The following is a 25,375-nucleotide window of genomic DNA, read 5'->3' on the forward strand; positions in this document are numbered from 1 at the left end:
GTTAATTTCAAAAGCAACTCTATATTATGTCAAAATATGTTATAAGATGTGTATATAGCACAGAAGTTTACTCCTAGTTTGTGCATTTGTTTGTGTGTTTGTATGGTTATTCCATACTGAAACAAGCATCATTTCTGATAGGACATTCCCATACAAAACAACTTTTAATATGAAGCCACTTTATACTTGAGATAGATACCTTGTGTAACATGCCTTCCCATTTTTGTAGATTATATGACATAAAGTATTTATAATCACACTATAGTAGTACATATTTAATGCATATTGCACAATAAGTGATGGTCAAGATAATACATTAGTGGATTCAGTATAATATGAACCACAAACCATCCATCTTTATGGGCACGGGTATGTAATGGTACCAATATTTTGGCTCTTAGATCATAGATGACAGAAAAACAGTCAAACATGCACATTTGTTGCCCTGCTTACCTAAGAGATGTGTTTCCAATGTAATCTTAATGTCTTCTTAGTGGCATACTGGCTAAAATATCCAGGGGGAAGGGCAGAAGCATAAAATCATCCTGCTCAACCCACCCACAAAAATATCAGTTTGGGCAAACCCTAAAAACAAATTGCAGTTTTAACGCCATAGTTCATAAATTCATGTGCGTAAAAGAAGATCAACACACATTTTTGACCAATCTGCCCCTCATCCTGTAGGTATGCCACTGGTTCTACTCACTGTAGGTTCTACTTCTATTCTTTCAAATTATACTACTTGTGAATAGGCACCCCACTTACTGTGAATAGGCATAATCTATGTCATGTTTGTGTCATAGTACATATAATAATGTAGAAGAAACATATCAGCACATACTGTATCTATATTTAATACCGATGTTATCCATTGTTAGAACTGTGATGCTGCTTATTTTGTAACCACATATCTGTGTCAAAGGTCATAGATAGGTTTTTGGTAATTGACCTTTTCGGTAAATATCATAAGCCTTTGCGAGTACACCTGAGAACTCGTCATTTGACGTCACACCGACTTGCAATGCGCAGTAATGATGTTTGATAAACGATGTGCACATCGGCGCAGATCGGCGTGACATCAAATGACAACATCTCAGGTGTACCTGCAAAGGCTTATGGGATTTACTGAAAAGGTCAATTGTAAGGTAAGTTGATGTTACCAAAGTTGTATTTTGATATGGTGCAAAATTATCCTTCTGCCTTTTGTACAAAATAAATTGAACTTAAAAGAACTTTGATGAATTTTTAAATAAACAACCATTTTGTAAATTTAAATGCTGCTAACATTAAAACAACCTTTCCCCTGTTGGACTAGTAATACTTTTTATTGCCAATTTTCATACATTGTGATCAATTTTTTACTTCAAATGTTGTTGTTTTTTCATACACATGTATTGCCATGATTGCATGACAAATAGTTTGAATGAATTACCACACTTTAAACTGTACCCATGTTTTGATGATTCAGAGTGATTTGTCAAAGTCTCTTTTTTGCTGTAGAATGTTTGGGGATAGATGTAAATCCCGAATATCTCATCTATTTAAGACGATGGTGGTGTTACCAAACTTTGCACTCTAACAGGGGATCATCCCTTACCAAACATGAATAGTATTCCAGTACAATATTAAACTGCTTATTAGTGATTACATTCATAGCAACACTTCTTAGGAAGAATCTTTATCTGCTCATTGTGTATGTGGTACAGCTAGTATTCAAACCACTAAAATGAATACAACTTGAATACAACAAATATATCTTGAATACTTAAATGGAATGTGACTTGAATACAAGAGAGGTATGCATTCAAGTGTTGGTAAGGGATATGTCAAAGGGGACAAAAAGTTTTGTGTAAAATCTACCAGATCATTTTTGGAGGAGGGAATTGGGATAAAAGACAAGTTATGTGCTTGAGGCACCTTTATCCTGCCCTTTCATCCTGTTGCCCCACTGCAGCTAGAAAAGTTGTTGATATTATAGAGAAATATTGTCTTAAACATGTTAGATGATTATTCTTGTATGTGAAAATATTGTATTGTATCGATGGGTTTTTACCATATAGAATGCATTAAAGCAAAGAAAGGTCTATTTACACCCTTGTATTAACATAATAACTCTTTCTACACATGTACACTTGTTTAGTATGAGAAAATTGTTTGTAAATCAAATTATAACTAGCACATTGTAATATGTCATAAATTTGTACAATTTTGTGTACACATGTTTTTGAAATAACAATAATATGTTTGTAGGAAAAACCTGAGTTTTGTGTCATTATTTTAGGACTGTTATTGGTCGGTATTTAATCACTCTGCTGTGACACGGCAATGCATAATTCATTTTGTTCTGTGATGCAAGAATATACAACCAGATTCCTATTGCATGCTGCTGACCCAAGAGGTACACTGCTGCCCAAGCACCAATCCAGTACCAGTGTGTGTACTGTATAATGATTCCTATGTAAATACCCCAGAGTACCCACACAGGTATTTAGTGTACCAATGAAGTAATTGGGCAGTAGTGTACCTTTGGGGTGGCAGCTAGTAAATAGGAATCTGGAGATGAAAAGCTGTTTCGTGGGAAATGACCAGTGGCGTAGATTTCTTTTTGACATTAGGTGGGATGGGGTTGGAAAAAATTCTTGAAGTATAATGAATCCAGCACCTTTTGGCAACAGAATAAGTTTATAGTACAAATGCGCACAAAAAATATTGCCATATTGAAACTAAACTGATGAAATATGGTGTAAAAGTGTGATAAATTTGTGTGAAGCGTGCAAATATTTGCACTTTTGGAGCTAAAATGGCCAAATATGAGATTATTTTCCGGGGTCAAAGCAGGGGGCGGCAAAATCAAAGGGGCGGCGGGAAGAAGAAGGGCGGCAAAAAAGAGGCGGCGGAAGAAGAGGCGGCAAAGCAATTGGTAAAGAAAAAAAGGCGGAAAATGTGAAAAAAATTGGACTATACATCGAAATGTGTTGCTTTTGAGGCGGTGGCGCCTATAAATCCTTTTTTTTTTTGCTCTTCACTTTTTCAAACGACCGTTAAAAAAATTGGGGCAACCTTTTTGGGCTGTTGAGGAAGGGGCGGCAAAATTGGATTTTCTTCAGCCCCCGGGGAAGGGGCGGCCACGGTACGCCACTGATTTTGGTCAGAAACCCAGGATCTATGCCTATGGAAATGACACATTCTCTGTGCAGCACAAGCAGGATTTTCTATATTGTATTCCCACTGACCAATAACCCATCCAAAGCTTTTGTTACTTCCATATTTACTTGAACTGATATAGTTCATTAATTAATCACAAGTTGGTTCATTGTAATAATGCAAGTGGCCGTTATTTGCTTGTCCTTGAACTCACACAATTACGTGAGTTTCCGTAATAAGTTAAATTTCATTCTTGTCAACAAAAGACTTTATTTAGCTTGATCAGGATGTCGTGGAAGAACAGAATATACCATAAAGCATCCACTAAATGGCAAAAGAAGAAAATAGCAATACTTTAAAATAGCCAGTGGTGACTGGTGAATGCATAAAATAGGCTGATTATGCCGATTTTAAGGGAGGGGGTAGCATCCCTCCACCCCTTACGTTTGCCACTGTCAATGGTAACCTTGAAAGTACTGATTTCCACACATGTGTCATATGGGATGTCCTTGTGAAAACAAACCCTAAAATTGCACCGCCTTTTGCACATTTTTGTAAGAATTTAATCAAATTTTATATATAAACAGTATTTCTTTAGCATTATGTTGAAATCATATGAATCAACCTGTAGTTTTTATTAGAACTTTTGAAAAAATGGTGTCCTCAAATGCATTATCTGTCCTCCGTGACTCAGTGATGTTTTTGTGTTTTTAAAGTTCATATTCTTCAGAATATTGACCTGATGCAGAAAGTATTAAATGCTTTTGGGAATATTACTTAAAATGACAAGCATATTCCTATCAATTCAGAATTTGACTCATCAGTTGAATGTCAAGCCAAATATAAGGGGCCCCGCCGTAGCGGGCGCCCCAAAAAGGAACAAATGGTTACATCAACAATAATTAGTCATAACTCAAACGTTGTGTTGATGTTTACAATAGAAACATTTAACCTTTAACCCATTTGTTATACCCAATTAATACAAACAAACGCCAATTTTATTGTCATATTTTGTCACTGTGACAACTCACAATTATTTTAGTTTACGCAAAACTAAATTCTCTTATATGCACATTATTTCTGCTTTAAACATGAACTAAGACATGTTTGACAATATATTTCATATTTTGAAAATTTTGTTGTGTAACTGTGTTTCATTATAAAATGTTTTAAAAATGTGTTCATTACCTTTATAAAACCCGACATGTTTAGCGTCCTGCATTTTTGGGAAAAAAAGGAAGAATTTATAGACCCTAAATTACATGTTATTTCAGGTTGGAACTGCATGGAGAAATACTGCTCATAGTAAAAAAAATTCTTTACCATGCGAACTAAATTAGTTTAAACGCTAAAAAGTCAACACATAAAGGCCGGTATGAGGCAGAGTACTGCGATAATATGTTACGTAGAATATCTGCCGGGGGGAAATATATTTAATTACATAGGCTTAGGAACCGGGGGCTTGCGCGGGCCCCTACAATAATTCCAGATGAAGTAAAAAATATGACCGGATACCGGGGAAAAATTAGTGTTTTCGACCTATTTTCCGCAAAATTTCCTGACCCCCTCGAGCACCCCCAGGATGGGTCACCAACATTTTTGTTTGGTCAGCCCCCCCCATGTTGAAAATCTTCCTAAGCCAATGTATTATCGATTTTACGTCATCAAACATTCGTTAGAACTTTTAAGTTCTAACGAATATATGTTACATGGAATATTTTACATCCACTAAAAAAAAAAAAAAGTCTGTAGGGTCCTTCAAAGTTTAAACATAGAAAGATAATGACACAAAATAAGTGGAAGTACAAAGTCTCCATCAAAATATGAGAAGTATTTACAGATACATAGTTATGTTATAATTATGTAGGCCTACATATTGCCGGGCTATTCATGAAAAAGTTTAAATTTCAGAATGATACTTGCATGAGTTTATATAGGCCTACAGGTCTGTTCTTAATTTCCAAGCACGCTTGATATAACTTTAATAAAATTTATAAAAAATGTAGGCTATGTAACTATAAAATGTGTTATCAATAATATGTTTTCCGTCATCAGAAAACATTTAATATCGTAAGGGACCGTTCACAAACACTTGTTAGGGGGGCCTGATGCAAAAAAAAATGACCACAAATTTCCCTGGGAAAATTGAGTTTATATGCTTTTCTATGAGATTGACTCATAATTTTCATATCAAAAAGGGGGGGGCCTGAAATTTTTGAGGTCTGTAAAGGGGGCCCCGAAAAGTTTTGCGATAATTTTTTTTGCATCAGCCCCCCCTAACAAGTGTTTGTGTGAACGGTCCCTAATTATCGTTACTTTGACATAAGAACCATTGCCAAAAAGATGTAATTGAAAAGTTGTTTGTGTTCAGTTCATCATAAGTTTACTATGTTCTTCGTCTAACATGTGCAGCAGTAGCGTAGCCAGGATATTAGTGTGAGGGGACAAAGCCAAATTTTCGTCCCCATTTGTTAATTTTTTGTTCCATTTTTTAGTCACTTTAAGCAGGGACTTTAAGGACACTTTACTTGCCGCCCCCATTTTATCCCTGACATTTTTCTGGAGGGGGAGGGGGGGCAGTTTCCCCCTGGCTACGCACATGATAGATGAAATTATAGGTAATTTCAAGATCAATTTACATAATGCCAACAGTTGGAGCAAAATGACAATCGATGTCTTTGTGTCCGCACAAGTCACTTGTATACCCGATGAAGCGTTCACATATAAAAATAACTTCATAAATATTCCTTGTTCTTTGTTGTCAAAACTCAAAATAGTAAATACTATATGGTAGAATAGACAGCGCCCTATGGTGCATTTGCTTGTGCGATCTCGTCGTCATCAGTTGGTCGTATGGTTCAGGGTGTATCAAGTAGTGTTTGATTGATCTTGTTAATTTTTAGCTTTATTTTGATGTTTATAAGTAATTATAGGATTAACAATGGCGGACAATAATACGTTGATGCAGCTTCTTCAGCTCTCCTCTAAATTTGAGGCATTACAGAGCAATTCTGATGATTTTTTTTTGCTTGTTATGGCCTGTCTCATCTTCTGTGAGTATTAATAATTAAAGTACAGTACTTAGTCCATGGACGTTAGTACGTCCATGATCATGTTTATACATAATTATACTTGCGACTGATGTATGCATACCAAGTTTAGGTCATTAATACGATTTCGGTCACATTTTCATTTATTTTTTATTCTGAGCCAAAAAAATTTGAAATACTATTGTACTACACCCCTCGATAAATTTGTGTCTATTTTTGTATTTTTCTCAAAAACTAATAACACAGTGGTAACAAAAGTTTTGTATATTATAGGGGCAAGGAATCCAATTACTACACTGGAATTTCAGTAACCCAAAACAGGCGGTTCGTTATTTATGATAAGAAATAAGGTACCGCTAGGATGTACATGTACATCATTTCTGATCATATATACTGAACCGCTTATATTGAGTCACTGAAATTTCAGTGTAGTAATTAGATTCCTTGCCCCAATAATATACATAACTTTTGTTACCAGTGTGTTATTATTTTTTGAGAAAAATGCAAAAATAGTCACACATTTAACACATGGGTGTAGTACCCCCTTAAAAGTTTTCTGGTCATTTTGAGCCGATATAATATGAGTTCAAATGAAAGAAAACCCATTGAATGCAGTGCTCTTTTAAGATGTCTTCTTCTCTGCTTTTTTAAAACATTTTAATGTTTAATTTAGTTTGTTGGCACGTGACAAACATATCAAATTTCATTAATTTGGCTGACTAAAATTAATTAAGTGCAAGTTATGGATGAGCATTACAACACATTTTCAAATATGCCAACAAATCAGGCTTGACAAAGAGCAATGTATAGGGGACATTTAACATCTCCTTTATCAGCACAATCCAACCCATATAGTCCATAGTCATTTTCGGTTTTGCTCGAAGCCCCTGACCCTTCGGGGCCATGGACTAAGGATGCTTCGTTCACCCTGTCCCCCTCTTGCTACCCCTGCCTCGAACACTGACATTGGAATAGACCGAAAACTAAAGAATGCTAATTTTACATTGAAAGAAAATGATGATCGATCATGTCATGCTCTATGTGCATGAACTGATGAAGAAAAAGCGATTCGATCATGCTCCATGTGCATGAAGAGAAAACGACCTGATCATGCTCTTTGTGCATGAACTGATGAAGAGAAAGCGAATCGATCAATGTGCATGAACTGGTGGAGCGCCAAGAAAAGCTAAGAAACTTTTGAAAAATCACGGATGCGACAAATAACAAAATTTGAGCGCGGCGTTATATAATGTAACAATTTAGACATAAAAGAAGAATCTGGGACAATCTGCTGCTGCTCGGTCCTTGTATATCCAGGAAAGTTAGGGTTGAGAGCCAGAAAGCCTCAACTCACAGTCACCTGCTCCCACAAAATGAGCATAAAGTCGCCAGGGCGCTATATACAAGATATACAGTCCATCATATCAATGATGACGGAATTCAATAGAAAACAAAAGACATTATGAAGAAAGTATTTGATTTTTGAAAACCAATGCAAGTATAACCAACTTAATGCTTATTTTGTGAGAGCTGGTCATAGTGAGTTACGGCTTTTTGGTTCTGAACCCTCGAATGATGACCGGCCAATCGGTTTTTCGTTTTCAACAATTCGGACATGTCAAATTGTCGTAAAGCAACAAATAAACCTTATTTGTAAGTTAAGTTCAACAAGATGAAAAAAAAAACACACGGTGGAAAACAAGATGAAAAGAAAACACAAGATGAAAAGAAAACACTATGCATCTTGTATAAAATATGAGAAGGAAAAATTGCATTTCCGGGGGTCTTTCGTTTTGATTGGGCAGTTAAACTCAAGAACTGCAAGACCTAGAGAGAAATGATAAATGGTTTCATTGACTCATTGACTATAATATAATGAAGTACGCTGCAATTTTTAGTTAAACGGCTAAAATTGGAATAATATAGGCACTATAGTCATAATAGTCATAATTAACTTATAGGACCAATGCAAATAGGTATGTACGTGGAAGTGCGGATCTGTAAAGACTTGGCATGGCATCGCATATTTTTCTAGTTAATCAGTTTCATCATGCTTAAATGAACAAAGTAAATCATTACAGTATAATCAAAAGTCAAAAGTATTATTTGCGTTTCCTGCTGACCAGTTTGTAAATTTTATAGTTCAAGTTCAGAATACCGATATGTAGGCCTATTATACACTTTGTTTTCGTAACCAATCTTATACGCTCATTTAGCATGGTAGGTCAAGCACCGTCAAAAAAGGTCAAAAAAGGTCCAGGTCCAAAAATTGGTTCACTTTGTCAAAATCAGCTTCCACTCGAAAAAATTCCTGGTTACGACCCTGCTGATCTACACTCATTATGGACATAAAATGTGTATTTTAAATAGTATCAATAGGCCTATAGAGCTGTAACTATAATAATATATATAATACAATAGATAGTTGGATAATAGTGTCATCATAAAAAGAGTGAGAGAGAAAACTAGTTATCATGATTATTCTCTATGAAGGATGCATTGGGTAGGGATTTACATTTCGGATAGGCCTACAGCTCAACTGATCATACTTTTCCTACATTCGACCTTGCATGATTTTTGAGTTGGCACAGTCATGAAAATAACTATAGATACTTGACAGACCATTAGTAGCCCAGTTCTGAACCTTTTCATTGATCATTCATAACAATAGGTATCTAATGGATCAGTGAAGATAAGAAGGGATTATAATATATCCGTAACCTTGATATTATAGTACATCTCGAGGAAAAAGTGCAATGGACATGTTTTCATTTTATGTTTCAAATATCCCGCGCATGAAAATTGAGTATTTGACCCAAAATGGAAAATGGAACCATTTATTGGAAATGACATCTTTTTCTACACTGTATTATACCTAAATTAAGAAATTTGATAAATATTCAAAGAAAATATAGGTCATCCAAGAAATGTTGATTTTTACACATTTTGGGGCAAAAAAGGAAAAATAAGCAAAAATATCAAAATCTGTTTTAACAGCTTCATTCATCAAGTCATAACAAACGGCCTACATGCTTAATTTCTAATAAAATATTGAAATTGTGAAAAATATAGATATTTATTGATTTTCATGTTTTTTCTTGCAAATATGCTAATAATATGCAAATTATGAAATTGCAAAATAAAGTTTCTACATAGCATACATCTTTCAAGTGTGATGTTCAAAATGACAGACATCAAAAAGAGATTCGATGAAATGTAAAGGTGTAGTAACACTTTTGCCATGGACTGTCTGGTTAGGAAAAGTACGGTAAGTTGAGCTGTATTCCTGACAATAATATACAGGGCCTGATTTACTAGCCCTACCACAGGGCCTTTTTTCTTCTTCTTATACACGCTATACTCCGAGATACGCTAATACCCCGAGAACTGCTCAACCCACTAACCGCTGTCCCCTTCTCGGAGCAAATACGCACACTTTCGATATTAACACCTTGATTTTGGCATAAATTGCAAATTTTTGCGCGCTTCGTGGGAAATGAACACAACGTGTATCAACTTTCGCTTCCAATAACATGAAACTGAAAACTTGCTCGCGCTGCGCGCGCATATATCCCGGCAAAATTGAGCTGGAATAAAGCTCCCTGGCCATTTTTTTTTCTTTTCCAACTAGAATTTACGCAATGATCAGATAATAGTGTAAAAAGTGTCCACCAAATGCCTTCATTTGGCGGCTCATGTTGTAAAATTTCACAAACATTCTGCCCCCCCCCCCCGATCAACTTCGGATTGACGCCCTTGTTTACAGCATCATCTCCACCAGTGCTCTATCTTCGTTAAAGTTCATCAATTATCATGACTGAAAATTCGTGTAAATTGTTTGGTTTGACACCAAATACTTTGCTTGGACTATTCTTACACCTTCTCTGTTCAAACCTACGAAGCCACTTTTTTACTGTTTCATTACCATGATTACTTTTGTCTATCTCTTTTAAATATTTCAGTCATGCAAGCAGGGGGGTGTCTGAGAGGGGATGTCTCCCCCCCTCAGAAGTGAGAAACTTTTGCAAAATGAAGGCCCAATTGAAACCATTTGGATGGACTGTACTATTTTGATACTATTATTGTGTACAATTTGAGTTTGAAAAAATCGAAAAATTGGTGAAATGGAGCTAGTATTATTAAAACCTTTAAATGTGGGTATTTGTCTTTCAAAACTCTGCTGTGTTGTTATTGAAAATTTGGTATCAAAATGCGCGTTAATAAATCATCCTTCTTTTTACGTTGAAATATTGTGAAACAATATTAAGCTATAGGCGTATTTATAACAGCTGCGTACAATTATGTAATAGTTTGTGAAATGTATATTTCCGGAATCCGGCGTCACAAATCGGTTTAGGGTATTTAGCACGTGCTCGGAAGATTTAAAATTATCACGAGATCTGCACATCAAATCACAAGCCAGATCTATGTAAAGATGTATTACATCATTGGTAATCAGCTACCTTCGACTATATTTATAAATACGTACGTTACCCATGGACATGACATAGGCTACCAGCAGCAAGCGTGACCAAATGATTACCATAAATTTAATTGCATAGCAAAAATAGTACACATGGGGGATTCCGAATTTGCAATATGTTTTAAAAAACAACATTTTGAAAGTATTTGCCAACGGAAAAATATTTATCGACGGAAACGTTTGTCAATAATCACAAAGTTGAAGAAAATATGAACAAAATTGACAAAAATGAAGGCCCAGTTGAAACCATTTGGATGGACTATTTTGGTACTATTATTGTGTACAATTTGAGTTTGAAAAAAATCGAAAATTGGTGAAATGAAGCTAGTATTATTAAAACCTTTAAATTTGGGTATTTGTCTCTCAAAACTCTGCTGTGTTGTTAATATTGAAGAAAAAAATTGGACAAATTTGGTATCAAAATGCGCGTTAATAAATCATCCTTCTTTTTACGTTGAAATATTGTGAAAACAATATTAAGCTATAGGCGTATTTATAACAGCTGCGTACAATTATGTATGTAGTTTGTGAAATGTATATTTCCGAAATCCGGCGTCACAAATCGGTTTAGGGTATTTAGCAAATATAAAATCTCAATTTGATAATTGTTGAACCTAAATTGTTTGGTTTGACACCAAATACTTTGCTTGGACTATTCTTTATCATTACACCTTCTCTGTTCAAACCTACGAAGCCATTTTTTTACTGTCTCATTACCATGATTACTTTTGTCTATCTCTTTTAAATATTTCAGTCATGCAAGCAGGGTTTGCATTCCTTGAGGCTGGTTCAGTTCGAAGCAAGAATACAACAAACATTTTACTGAAAAATCTCCTGGATGTCTGTAAGTGCATATTGTTTGCATAAGTCATATTGAATGAATGCGGAACTTAAATTCACAACGTGTACACAAAGTTACTCACCTGAAATTTTCCCGGAAATTTTTCAATTGATTTAATAATTAAAAGGTTTTGACCTTTTAAGAGTTTGTGGATGAATCTGATCTCTCAGCTGCATACAATTGTCCAATTGATCCAGAAAATAGGTTTGTATTGTGACCAAAGAAATACATTTCACAGATCTTTGCAGATTTTGGATAACAATTACATAGTTTGGATAACAATGACCTGATTTAAGGGGGTATAACTACACCCCCGGCCAATTTTCTGCCTATTTTTGCATTTTTCTCAAAAATTATAGCGCATTGGTGACAAGTAAGATATGTATAATTATACACCTATCCGACTTCGCCATTACTGCGGTGTCCCCGATGTAAAACTGCGGTGTCCCGAGGTCGGGGGTTCCATCCATTATTTATTGTGTGCTATACAGAATTGTACCCGGGAATTGTACACAACAGTGGTATTCAATACACAATCATGAGTACTGAATTACGAATTAAATCTCCCGCTCTGGTACATCCGTGTTGCCGTCAATAGAGGGCCAAATACAGTAAACGCTTCTCGGATTGGTGTATAGGGGCAAGGACTACTACTACTGCACTGGAAATTTTTATTTCAGCACAGATAACAGTTGGGGAGTTACAGTAAAAAAGGAGGGAAACCCAATTTTTGATCAATAAATCAATAACGTCTTGTCTTGAGTCACTGAAATTCCAGTGTAGTAACTAGATTCCTTGCCCCTATAATATACATAACTTTTATTACCAGTGTGTTATTAGTTTTTGAGAAAAAGGTAAAAATAGTCATATGTACAGTAAGCCAAAGAATTAAGGTACAAGTTATGTTGACCCCTGTACATTCTAAACAAATATGTCGAAATTAAAACAAGCAGCCAATACCTGTACTCTTTAGCTCTTATTATTATTTAATACACTGCAAAAACAAGTGTTTATATTTAAACACCATATTGTGTTTATTAGAGCAACACTTAATAAACATATAATTCATGTTAATGGTCTAACACTAATGTTAATGGTTCTAACACTAATGTTCATAAATTAACACTTGGTGTTATATTACAAACACTAATGTTTGTAATATAACACTAAGTGTTAATTTATGAACATTAGTGTTAGACCATTAACATGAATTATGTGTTTATTAAGTGTTGCTCTAATAAACACAATATGGTGTTTAAATATAAACACTTGTTTTTGCAGTGTAATTAATTCTCACTGCTCATATTTCCACCTCACCACTTCTTAATTTTATTTGCAACATGGGTATATATTACTTATATCAATTATTTTATATAGGTCTTGGTGCATTTGTTTACTGGGCTTTTGGCTATGCATTTGCTTTCGGATCACCCGGCAATAGGTTCATCGGTACCCGATATTTTTTCTTTGAGAATATGCCATCAGAGCTGTATTCTCATTGGTTTTTTCATTTTGTGTTCGCCGCTACCGCCGCGACCATCGTGTCTGGTGCGATGGCTGAAAGGACTGATTTATCCGCTTACTTCATCTACAGTTGTCTTATCACAGGTATGTCATTTGAGGACAACAATTGATGATATTACACACACAATGAGCAACATCTTTTGTAAAAAACACCCTCAAAAAACAAAACAAAAACAGCAAGCAATATCTTAACAAATAATCTACCAATTTGTCCGCTAAATTTGGCCCTAAACAAGTTTTGGGCAAAAGTTTTTATTATTTTAATGATGCGTATACCGCGTTCACGAACGAAGAAACTAATCATGTCAAAGTACCGCAGTCATATTTTTACCATCAACTCATCTCTTAACTATTATACATGATAAATTAAAATGTCCACAGTTCAAAAACAATTGTCTTCAACGCAGTGATAAATTGATAAATAAGTAAAGGTTTCAACAAGTTTGAACGTCAAGTTTGAACGTCACCATTTATTCATAAACTAGTTTTCGCCGCAAGGCTCTTTGTCACCTGAAGAACCCGAATGAATGATGACAATTACCTTGAAATACACTTGTTTTAGGATTCATCTATCCAGTAGTCACCCATTGGGCTTGGGATGGAACTGGTTGGCTTGCCAATGGTCCTGGAGGAGTTGCCTATCAGGTTGGTGCAATTTACATTTAATTATATTATTATATTGACTTACAGCTACTTTCGGTGTGTGGGTAGACTACCCCGTAGTCCACTTGCCCATTGTGCATACTCTGGATATTGTATTTAAGCTTAAAACTCTGATTTAATTAATGTGTGCACAATTGATAGATTTTCACATCTGATCAGTCACCCTACTCCCTCTGTTTGTTAGCTTCGGGTTCGCTATCAATAAACTGGTAGATTCCAAAATCAGAATTGTTCAGTATTAAAGTGAGCCGTTATAATTATGCAAGATAATGTTGCATTCAATTACTTTTATTGTCACTAATCGTCTGATATTTTAACTCTTTATGACCATTTTACTATTGAATACTTTAATTTTAATAAATATCAGTATAATTTTGAGTTCAACGAAATGGGTTCATCATGACTAATAATAACATATTTTTAATTAAATTCGACTATGGCATAGTCTAGTGTGTGGGGGATGAACGTGCGTGAGTAATCAATTATAAACATCTCAAAAAAAAGTAACTAACCCCTCCCCCTTAAATAATGGCCATTCTTCAAAAAAGGAGCTATTGTATTACAAACCTGTAAAATACGTTGGAAGCAGAATTTATTTCTGCGCATTTTGACACTTCATTTGATACGATAGCCCAAAAAAACAATAAAACACCGGTCAATTTAATGTAGTGAGGTCCAGATTTGAAAGTTGCACTTAAATACAATGCAAAAACACTCAGATATCATTACACATATTTTCTTTCATTATACTGAATATACAAAATCAATAGAATTTACTGCAACTTTCAAATTATTGGGTTACATTTATTTAAATGTACGCTGTGACGTCAATATTTAGTTAATTGCTGCAAATGAGGTGTCAAAATGTGCAGGAATAAATTCTGCTTCCAACGCATTTTACAGATTTGTAATACAACTGCCCGTTTTTTTAGTAATGGTCATTATTTAAGGGGGTTTAGTTACTTTTTTGAGATGTTTATATAGGCTTATATTCTGTAAGTGCAAAATAGTTATAAACTTCATCGGCGATCCCGGATCTGGAAAACGCACATTGATATCATACTTGTCTATTTTAAGCACCTGAGGGCGCATGATTAAGGTTAGCAACTATTTTAAGGTAATACACTATTTTAAAGTGTTGCGATTTGGTAGTTCACAACATCTTGCGAATGGTAGTGAGCTTTGGCAAAAATTGCATTGCTTATTTCCTTGCGAGCGTGTAGAAGAATTCAAATATCACAGAAATACTTTTGTAGTTCCTGTGGTTCTTGAGTTATGTTATAAAGAGTGCTGAAACAACAACACTTTTGTAAAATGTACATAACTCATTAACAACAATAATTTAAGCAAGTTTTTAAAGTATTTGATTTGTAGAATGAACATTTGCAAAACATCAAAGTGTTATTTTTCAATAATATATTGATTTAGATAATGAAAATCGATTTTTTTTGGCTGCTTCGACCAACAATACCCCATCTACCCTTAAACTGTTGCGATTTGGTAGTACAGAGCATCTTGTGAATGGCAGCGAGCTTTGGCAAAAATTGCATTGATCATTTCATATTGAGGTGTATAGAAGAATTCAAATATCACAGATATACTTTTGTAGGTCCTGTGGTTCTTGCGTTATGTTGTAAAGAAGGCTGAAACAACAACACTTTTGTAAAACGTACATAACTCATAAAGAACAATAAAAGTTTTCAAAGTACCGTATATATGATTTGTAGAATAAACTTTTGCAAAACATCAAAGTGTTATCTTTCAATAATATATTGATTTACATAATAAAAATCGAATTTTTGGCTGTTTCGACCAACAATAATACATCGTGTACCCTTAATGTGTGTCTTACGCTAAAAAATGCATTTCACTACGGCCTATTCTTCTTCCTGTTAGGACTTTGCAGGTAGTGGTGTTGTTCATATGGTAGGCGGCACTGCTGCGTTGGTAGGAGCTGCTATTCTTGGACCACGCATAGGAAGATTTGATGATGACGGAACCCCTAAAGCCCTTGAAGGACACACAGTACCGGTATGTACATGTATGATTACGTAATTTAGCATCGTAGGTAAAGGAAGTCTCCGGCAATCAGGACCCGGGATCAGGACATTAGAGAGATTGTGATTTCCAAACGTACGTATCGAACGCACGTGTAACGGGGCCGTGTAATCTATTCAAAATCGAGTCACATGAGAGTGATTGCACAGGCGTTCGATGCATGCGTTTGGAAATCGCAATCTCTCTAGTATTATGGAAAATTAATATCAAGCCGAATCACAATTTCGGCGCGGGAATTTTGAATAGGCCTATCGCGTGTTGAGAGACGACTGTTTATATTCGTTTTTTATGGTCAATATTAAAATTTTATAGTCGGCGAGAAGGACCTGGTTTTCTTAGTTACCAAACTTTACTTGGAATATTATATATCTCATAGGGCAAGAAAGACGAATCGCGAAAGTCCAGTGACCGCGCCTCTGTGCGGCGCGGTTTAATATATAGTGGACTTTCGCGGTTAACCATTCTTGAGCGATCAGAGTCTGAGCATCCAGATAGTTTGGTATACTAAGGACAAAACAGGTCCTACTCTTCGGACTAGTAAACATGAGCAGGATCTTACAAATCTTTCCATAGTCTAGAGAGGTCCCTAGGCTGAGCTTTCGATACTCTAGCAAATATCATCTACGAGCCAACGAAGATGATACTCGCTGTATAGATTATTTACAGCACGGCCACCGATAAGGATTCTCTGGTAAGGAGTTCTCTAGTGAAACATTAATTTCCACCCGTTTATTTCATTCGGCTGCGAAGCAGGCGACTATAAAGTTTCTCCATGTACTACGATTTGAAGCCAAAGTGGTAATGATATCTGGCAGTAAAAAGTTGTCGAAATCCCCCAGCAGTTTTTGCACAAGTAGGATGTTCTTTGCCTTCCAGGTTTTCTTTTATACCATGGGGTGTAGAGAGCATATCTTCTGCATGGTTCATCTTCCTGCATCCTCAGGATATCCCAGGAATCGTAGTTGTCGTAATTTGACAGAGTTGATAAGGTATATTGGTGATGGTATAGATCCTTTCATTACTAACATGGGCAGCGCGCTTGATGTTCAGCATTATCCTGTAACATGAAGTACCAAAAGCGTTGATCTTATTTTTCATGTCAGTATAGAATCACCCAACACTCACCCAACATCAAACTTGTAGGGTTCAGCCTGTTTTTGACTTCCCTACTATCATGACTGTTGTATTATTTTCTTTCAGCAAGTTGCTCTTGGTGGTTTCATTTTATTCTTTGGATTCTTTGCTTTCAATGGTGGCTCACAAGCGTCCATATCTGTTGAGGGAGACGGTACAGTTGTAGCCATTGCCGTGGTAAACACCATCATATCAGGTGGTACCGCGGCCATTATTGCTTTGGTCATAAAACGGGCAGGTTTTTCTGGCAAACGGTGGAGTCTACTTACTTGCATTAATGGAGGACTTGCGGGAATGGTAAGTGCATCAATTTCTTCTTTACCAGTGTTTACGAAGCACATTATTTCTAAAACCATTGTAAAATCCCTTCACTAATCATTTAGGCCGTCTGGAAAAACACCGCACACCACAGGCTATTTTAGTTGGAAAATGTCACTGCACGTTGGCAAGTGTAGTTACTCAAGTTGTCGCAGTGCCTGCATTGGAGGCGAGGGGGGGGGGGGGGGGGTAGTCTTGAGTTCCCCGATCGGTACGCCTCTGCTCTCGTCCCGAGGCATTCCCAACCGAAAAATATATGGAGAAGCGGAGAAACGGTTGGCGTCGCCGGAAACTTTTTAACAATGTTCCAGAGGCGTTATATAAAGTAATTGATTGAATAAAAAAAATATTGAATAAAAAGTATTGTTTACTGAGAGGAAAACTATACTTACTTTACGTATAGGATTTGCTATAATTTGTGACTCGATCTTATTTCGCTGAAAAACTTCATTTTAAGCACGGATTTGTAATTCTCATTGCACGGATTTTAATCTCACTGCACAAACGTGCTAAGAGGTACGTTAAAATAGCCCCTGCCGCACACCATTAATTCAGCATTTGAACATAAGTTATTGTTGCACAGTTGCAGAATGGCGTATTACAAGCAATGACCACTACAAATTTCAAAATGACGTTGATATTTTCCTGTCCTCATACAGGTGGCTATATGTGCTGGTTGCAACGCTGTAGCAGCCTGGGGAGCATTTATTATTGGTTTGATATCTGGTATTACCTACATCTTCTGGAGTTGGCTGGTCTTGAATGTGATGAAGGTAGACGACCCACTTGACGCTGTAGCAGGTAACGATATAACATTGCGCCATATTATCTTTCGTATCCGTTTTCATTTCCATTACGTATCTCTTTATTCGTCGGGCCTATAGCTGAATAAGCCTTGGAGGCCCCAAGCGCACCTTGAGGAAGACATGTGCACTCAAGTGGCCAAGTTTTATTTTACTGGGACATTTGCGCGCGAGCAAAGCGCGCGAAAAGATTCTTTTTTCCCAAATTGAATCTGAATTTTGCTATAAATAGGACAGTGCGCGCGAAGCGCGAAAAATGTTGGAATTTTTGTATCCTATTTTGGTCCAAAACATAGTGTTTTTCAGCTAAAATGGAAGATGCAAACTGCACAGGGTAATTTGGGGGGCCCTGGGCCCGGGCCCATCTGGCCCTATGGTAAATCTGGCCCTGGTCTCAGCAACCTCGGACTACCCCGGTATAGCATTCATATCTACATACTAACAAAGTATGATGTTTTGCATAACTTTTATTTTGCATAAAGAAACACCGCGCGATGTGAGTTGTAAGGGTGCATACCACCAAATTAAAGTCCCTCATCATTTATTAGACATTAGGATAATCATCCTGAAAACAGAAACATACAGTCATGCAGCGTACACTTAAGTGTGAAACATGTGTTTGAACCTGAGGTATACTACTCTCAGGTTTGACCAAGAACACTAATTTATGCAGGATACACCCCATGCAGCCTACGCCTATACGGTAGGTCTGACCAAACACGGAGAAGCTGAAGGTCACTCTGCCCACTCTGTTATTTATCTTCTACCTGACCAGCATGCAAATCCCTCAGAATTTAGACAACCGCAGGTCAAGGCCGTGTAGGCCCTATGTGTTGTTCGGTATCGGCCGCTTTAGGGGCAGAATGGATCCATACGGTCACTGTTCTAATATTCTCTACTTTCAAAGAATAATTTATATTTAGCCTAATACTTTAGGATTGTGGAGACAGATACAGATATTGCTAATTCATTTGTTACATACACAGTCCGCTATATTTTGCTTTTTTAAAATATAAGTTACCAATCATTGTGACATTCGCCCTTATTCACAGACACAAACTGCACGGGGTTTCCCAGCAAAACTTGTATTTTTTCATAGTGACCGTAAAGTATGATATTTTGCATATGCAAAACTACATATTTTGCCGAAGTATGTAGTTTTGCATATGCAAAACTACATACTTTTGGAAAGTATGTAATTTTGCATATGCAAAACTACATACTTTTGGAAAGTATGTAATTTTGCATATGCAAAATATCATATTTTGCAAAGGTATGTGGTTTTGCACGCAGCACCGGTCCAGGTCTGAAGCTAAATGCAGGGGCAGATCCAGAGTTCAATTTTTTATGGTTAGAAAGCCACTGTTCAAAGTTGACAAATGAAGTCTAAATTTTGAGGTCTGATTTATGCATTTAACTTCAATGTATGGGAACTTTAGAAGTGTCCCGTAAAAATAATACAGAACATTGGAACATTTCTAACTCGTTATATAAATACTATCGATGCTAAATTGAAAAATAATATGGATTGTTTCACGTATTGGAAAAGCATAATTGCAAATTGGATTTACCCGGTGTTGTGGTAAAAACAAAACGAAACGAAACAACAACCACTGGTAATTGCGTTATAGCTACCGGTGTCAGAGGGTTGCCGCTTCGCACTAGAAGTCGGGAATTGGGCATAGTGACGAATACACATCATGCTATATCAGTTATTCACTGTATTCATACTAGTCTAGTATTGATTCCTCTTTTTTCCGTATGTTTTTTTTTCAGTTCATCTCGGTGGTGGCCTCTGGGGCGTCATTTCGGTACCATTGCTAAGCTACCAATCGGGAATTCTTACAAACTGGGATAACGAATCTGGAAAGGTATATACTGTTTACAATACTTCATACTTTAATAATAGCCAAGTTAAATTAATTACATAAAATCATGCTTATTGCGGTCACAACATGAACTAAATTCTCGAATTTTAAGATATTACGTTTTCCAAGTAAACGTAAAAAACGTTCTTTCGTTTTTTGAATCATGATTGAACATTAATATTATGTAATAAAGATACGAATTCATTGTGAAAAACTGCTGATAAGCCATTATTATGAATTTGGGTATATTAGACTTCTTAATTCTCAATCTCAGCTACTAATTTCATTTCTTATATTACATTTCAGCTCCTAGGGTGGAATTTACTTGGTGCATTTATTATTTTCGCTTGGACCAGTGTTCTCTCGCTTCTCCTATTTGGTTCATTGAAATTGGCTGGTATTCTACGAGTTTCTGAAGAAATAGAAATCAAAGGTCAGTTTGGCTTGATACCAAATAATTATTAAAATAATATTATTATTATAATCACTTGAATTGCTTTGTTTGTATTGGTCATTGGTTGCCGTTTAAATGTATAGGTGCGACATATTTGTGCACTCAGGGGGAACAATGGGAAACTTGTTTTGGGTAAACTAGAGCGGTTCTCACCACAAAGCTGGAGCCCAGCCATGGACTTGAAACAGTTTGCGACTTCACTTACTATATAGGAGGGCTTATTTGTGGTGCTTATAGGAGGCACTTATTAAAAGACAATTATTGGGGCACTTATCGGTGACCGCTTATTTAATGGCAAACTTATTAGAGGGTGATAATTATTAGCATGAATAGGAGTGCTTAATTATTAGCGGCGAAATCTGAGAATGTCCCTTTAAAAACAATTAAAGAAAATTACACATCGCAGAATGCCCTTTAAACTCGTTCATCTCGGTGCAAACATTACTAAGGAAGTACTGAAAATTGAAGCTGATACTTCCAAACATAACAAGATTCTATGTAATTTAGCAAAATTTTAATACTGCACTATGCGAACCATTTGATTGAACTGTCCAAATCTTTAATTTATATATTGTGCAATATGCCTGCAGCCTGCACAGTTGTGCAAAACCAAACGATTAAACTAGCAAAAACTATGTTTAGTTTGTTCACTTCACGGTTTCGTTTCGTTTCAGGTCTGGACATTCCCAAGCATGGAGAGCCTGCTTATCCGCTGTCTGCGTATGGACATGGTTGGGCAACTGGAAACGGCAAAGCTGGTAATGGTGCACATGTCAATGGAGGTCAGTCCAGTTGAAAAAAAAAAATTTCAATCGAATTGTATAACATTATATCATTACTCCCTTTATTCCAGAAAAATACAGCACTAATTATTTTAATTAAAACATATTGTCCTGTTTTACCAAATCTAATCCACCAGCAATGAAATTCAAATTTTAATATTTGGACAGTTTTTTGGAAATAAGGACCAAAACATACATTTTTAGGACGTTTTTCAAGTAATGCATTCTAATTTTGTTATGTGCAGCTTTTAATGAAGGTCAAGTTTAAATGATCAGCAATCGACAAAGGTAAGAATAGATGAGAAAACGTGTTAACAATTCATTGCACATTTAATGGGAGGAAGGGTCGCTACAGACTGGATGTAGAATATTCGATGCAACAGTGTCTTCGTGCTTCGTGCTATTCCCATTCTATTTCCAGTATTGTTTTTCCATTACTGGATTTTACATCATCAAACATTCGTTTAAAATTAAAATTTTGATAATATATTTCCACCAGACATTCGACATAACATATAATTGATTTTCCGTCAACGCATGGAGATAAAAATGAATTGATTATATATTGAGGTATAACGAATACTTGTTGAACGAATATTCTACGTCGAATATTCAGAGTCTGTACAATCAATAATATTGATATTATATAGAGGACGACATCATGGGATCTTGTAAGACATTTTCACGGATTATATGTGACACGATCTGCCCCAAGGAATTAGGAGGCATTTTTGACAATTAAGCTACTAGCTGTTACTATGATTATTACCTTAAAGGCTACAAACATTATCATAAAGTGACACTAAAAGACTAGCATACTTGGTCCTAAAGTATTCTGATGTCTATTTTCTTATGTGTTTGAAATGTTTTTACTCCATATTTTTGCTTTATCGTAATTTCAAATTTGCCGCCTTTGGCACCCATGGACTAGATCGTGTCAGAACGGTTCGTAGTAATCTGGTTTTCGTCTGTATGCTGAAATTGTTCAACAGACTATTAACATAATAGGCCTGAGCCATGCCAGTAAGAAATACTGCTGGGAAAATATCTGAAATCCGCACATGTAAATACAGCATCAAATTAACACACTGATTAGCTAATGGTGAATGTCTGGTCATTTCTGTGATTATGTTTTCAGGATATTGCACCTATTTCTTTATAACAAATATTGTACAAACTGTCGTTGTCAGCACACTTGAATGTCTTTAATCATGTTAATATTCTAGTCTTGTTGTCACTTTCTTTCTCTATACTTTTCTATAGCTTTTATAACATACTTGTATATATTATTCGTCTACTATGATTCGTACCTTAAAGGCTACAAACATTATCATAAAGTGACACCAAAAGACTAGCATACTTGGTCCTAAAGTATTCTGATGTCTATTTTCTTATGTGTTTTAAATGTTTTTACTCCATATTTTTGCTTTATCGTAATTTCAAATTTACCGCCTTTGGCACCCATGGACTAGATCGTGTCAGAACGGTTCGTAGTAATCTGGTTTTCGTCTGTATGCTGAAATTGTTTAACAAACTATTAACATAATAGGCCTGAGCCATGCCAGTAAGAAATACTGCTGGGAAAATATCTAAAATACATGTAAATACAGCATCAAATTAACACACTTGATTTGTTAAATTTATCACTAACGGTGAATGTCTGGTCATTTCTGTGATTATGTTTTCAGGATGTTGCACCTATTTCTTTATAACAAATATTGTACAAACTGTCGTTGTCAGCACACTTGAATGTCTTTAATCATGTTAATATTCTAGTCTTGTTGTCACTTTCTTTCTCTATACTTTTCTATAGCTTTTATAACATACTTGTATATATTATTCGTCTACTTCAGCTTACACAACTACAATCAATGAAATGTTGGCACTCTATGGCATACTAAATGTAAATCGCCACCCCCAGTTCAATGTTGATGAAAGCACTTTTCCCATTGGTCTCTCCAGTTTCCCCAACATTGGTTGAGGGGAATGGGGAGGAAAGGATTAGTTGAGGGGAATGGGGGAGGGAAGGGAAAGGAAACTTCTCATCAGACATTGTTATACTAATTTCACTGAACTCTCAGAGCAGCAATGAAGGTTCCAGCATATTGCCACTATGGTTTTCCTTGATTGTAGTTTACTAAAATTATACAGTCGCACCACCATCAAGTTCCTATTCTTTTATGTGTAAAAGGTACAGAAGCATTCGCCATTTCCTCATGGTTAAAGTGTCATCGTGCATTTAAAACACCATTTGCCAAAGGTTTATGATATATTCTACTCTAAAACCAGCATTTTTGTGGTCGATTTTTCTCAATGGTGCATGGTGCATCGAACATGATGTGGGCTCATACCAAACTCTACAGCACAGCGCGGCGCCTCTATTTTATGACGTCATTTGGCCAACGGAACCAAAAAAACACCTTTCCTACAAATTGCGTCAATGCATTTTCGTTGCATTCATTTTAAACTGGGGTCGGAGCAATCAGTGGCGGATTTACAAATTGTCAAATCACTGGGAAGGGCGGGGAGGAGGGGCTGCTAAAATTATTGAAAGTAGGCTGATTTTGCCGATTTGCCGGGGTCATCAAATATAACAGGCTTTCATACATACCCGTCATATCTAAAGCTTAGTGCTCACTCAGAATAATTTTCTATCCAGACGGTTTGCCTGTATTATTATGTTGCTACAAGAAGTCCAAATCCACTGCGATTTTTCATGCATGAAACGTATGCATTCCTTTCATTTAACATTTCAAAAAATCCCTTCCAAGTTTGTTGGCATATCGTGGGTCAAACAGAGCACGATATCCATTATAATGATTTTAATTGCATGTTTTTTGCTTTGTTTGTCTTACAGGTTTTTCTAATGATGGTGTTCTACCCGTACAAATATTTCACATGAGTAACACATCAGAAGGACATAGAAACAACACAAATCCGAAGAAAACACCTCAGTCTGAAGAACCCACTAAAGCACATACCAATGGGACCTCGTCTCATGAGCCTAAGCCACAGACCAATGGAACCTCATCTCATGAATCTAAGCCACAGACCAATGGAACCTCATCTCATGAACCTAAGCCACAGACCAATGGAACCTCATCTCATGAACCTAAGCCACAGACCAATGGAACCTCATCTCATGAACCTAAGCCACAGACCAATGGAACCTCATCTCATGAACCTAAGCCACAGACCAATGGAACCTCATCTCATGAACCTAAGCCACAGACCAATGGAACCTCATCTCTTGAACCTAAGCCACAGACCAATGGAACCTCATCTCATGAACCTAAGCCACAGACCAATGGAACCTCATCTCATGAACCTAAGCCACAGACCAATGGAACCTCATCTCTTGAACCTAAGCCACAGACCAATGGAACCTCATCTCATGAACCTTAAAGCCACAGACCAATGGAACCTCATCTCATGAGCCTAAGCCACAGACCAATGGAACCTCATCTCATGAACCTAAGCCACAGACCAATGGAACCTCATCTCTTGAACCTAAGCCACAGACCAATGGAACCTCATCTCATGAACCTAAGCCACAGACCAATGGAACCTCATCTCATGAACCTAAGCCACATACCAATGGAACCTCATCTCATAAACCTTAAAGCCACAGACCAATGGAACTTCATCTCACGAACCTTAAAGCCACAGACCAATGGAACCTCATCTCATGAACCTAAGCCACAGACCAATGGAACCTCATCTCATGAATCTTAAAGCCACAGACCAATGGAACTTCATCTCACGAACCTTAAAGCCACAGACCAATGGAACCTCATCTCATAAACCTAAGCCACATATTAATGGAACCTCATCTCATGAACCTAAGCCATACACCAATGGAACCTCATCTCATGAACCTAAGCCACAGACCAATGGAACCTCATCTCATGAACCTAAGCCACAGACCAATGGAACCTCATCTCATGAACCTAAGCCACAGACCAATAGAACCTCATCTCATGAACCTAAGCCACAGACCAATAGAACCTCATCTCATGAACTTAAGCCACATACCAATAGAACCTCATCTCATGAACCTAAGCCACAGACCAATGAAACCTCATCTCATGAACCTAAGCCACAGACCAATGGAACCTCATCTCATGAACCTAAGCCACAGACCAATGGAACCTCATCTCATGAACCGAAGCCACAGACCAATGGAACCTCATCTCATGAACCTAAGCCACAGACCAATGAAACCTCATCTCATGAACCTAAGCCACAGACCA

General features: G+C 36.5%; 1 protein-coding gene across 1 annotated transcript; it reads left to right on the forward strand.

The window, feature by feature from the left end:
* The first annotated feature begins 5,932 nt into the window (after positions 1-5,932).
* LOC140155150 (putative ammonium transporter 1) lies at positions 5,933-24,542 on the forward strand. Its single transcript, XM_072177874.1, has 11 exons — positions 5,933-6,197; positions 11,432-11,521; positions 12,896-13,126; positions 13,605-13,687; positions 15,602-15,736; positions 16,964-17,194; positions 17,875-18,016; positions 19,795-19,889; positions 20,193-20,319; positions 21,015-21,122; positions 23,980-24,542. Exons 1-11 carry the CDS (start codon positions 6,086-6,088, stop codon positions 24,525-24,527), a joined length of 1,902 nt encoding a protein of 633 aa, XP_072033975.1. The 5' UTR covers positions 5,933-6,085; the 3' UTR covers positions 24,528-24,542.
* Positions 24,543-25,375: the final 833 nt, after the last annotated feature.

The sequence above is a fragment of the Amphiura filiformis genome, chromosome 6, assembly GCF_039555335.1.
Source record: "Amphiura filiformis chromosome 6, Afil_fr2py, whole genome shotgun sequence".
Taxonomy (NCBI): domain Eukaryota; kingdom Metazoa; phylum Echinodermata; class Ophiuroidea; order Amphilepidida; family Amphiuridae; genus Amphiura; species Amphiura filiformis.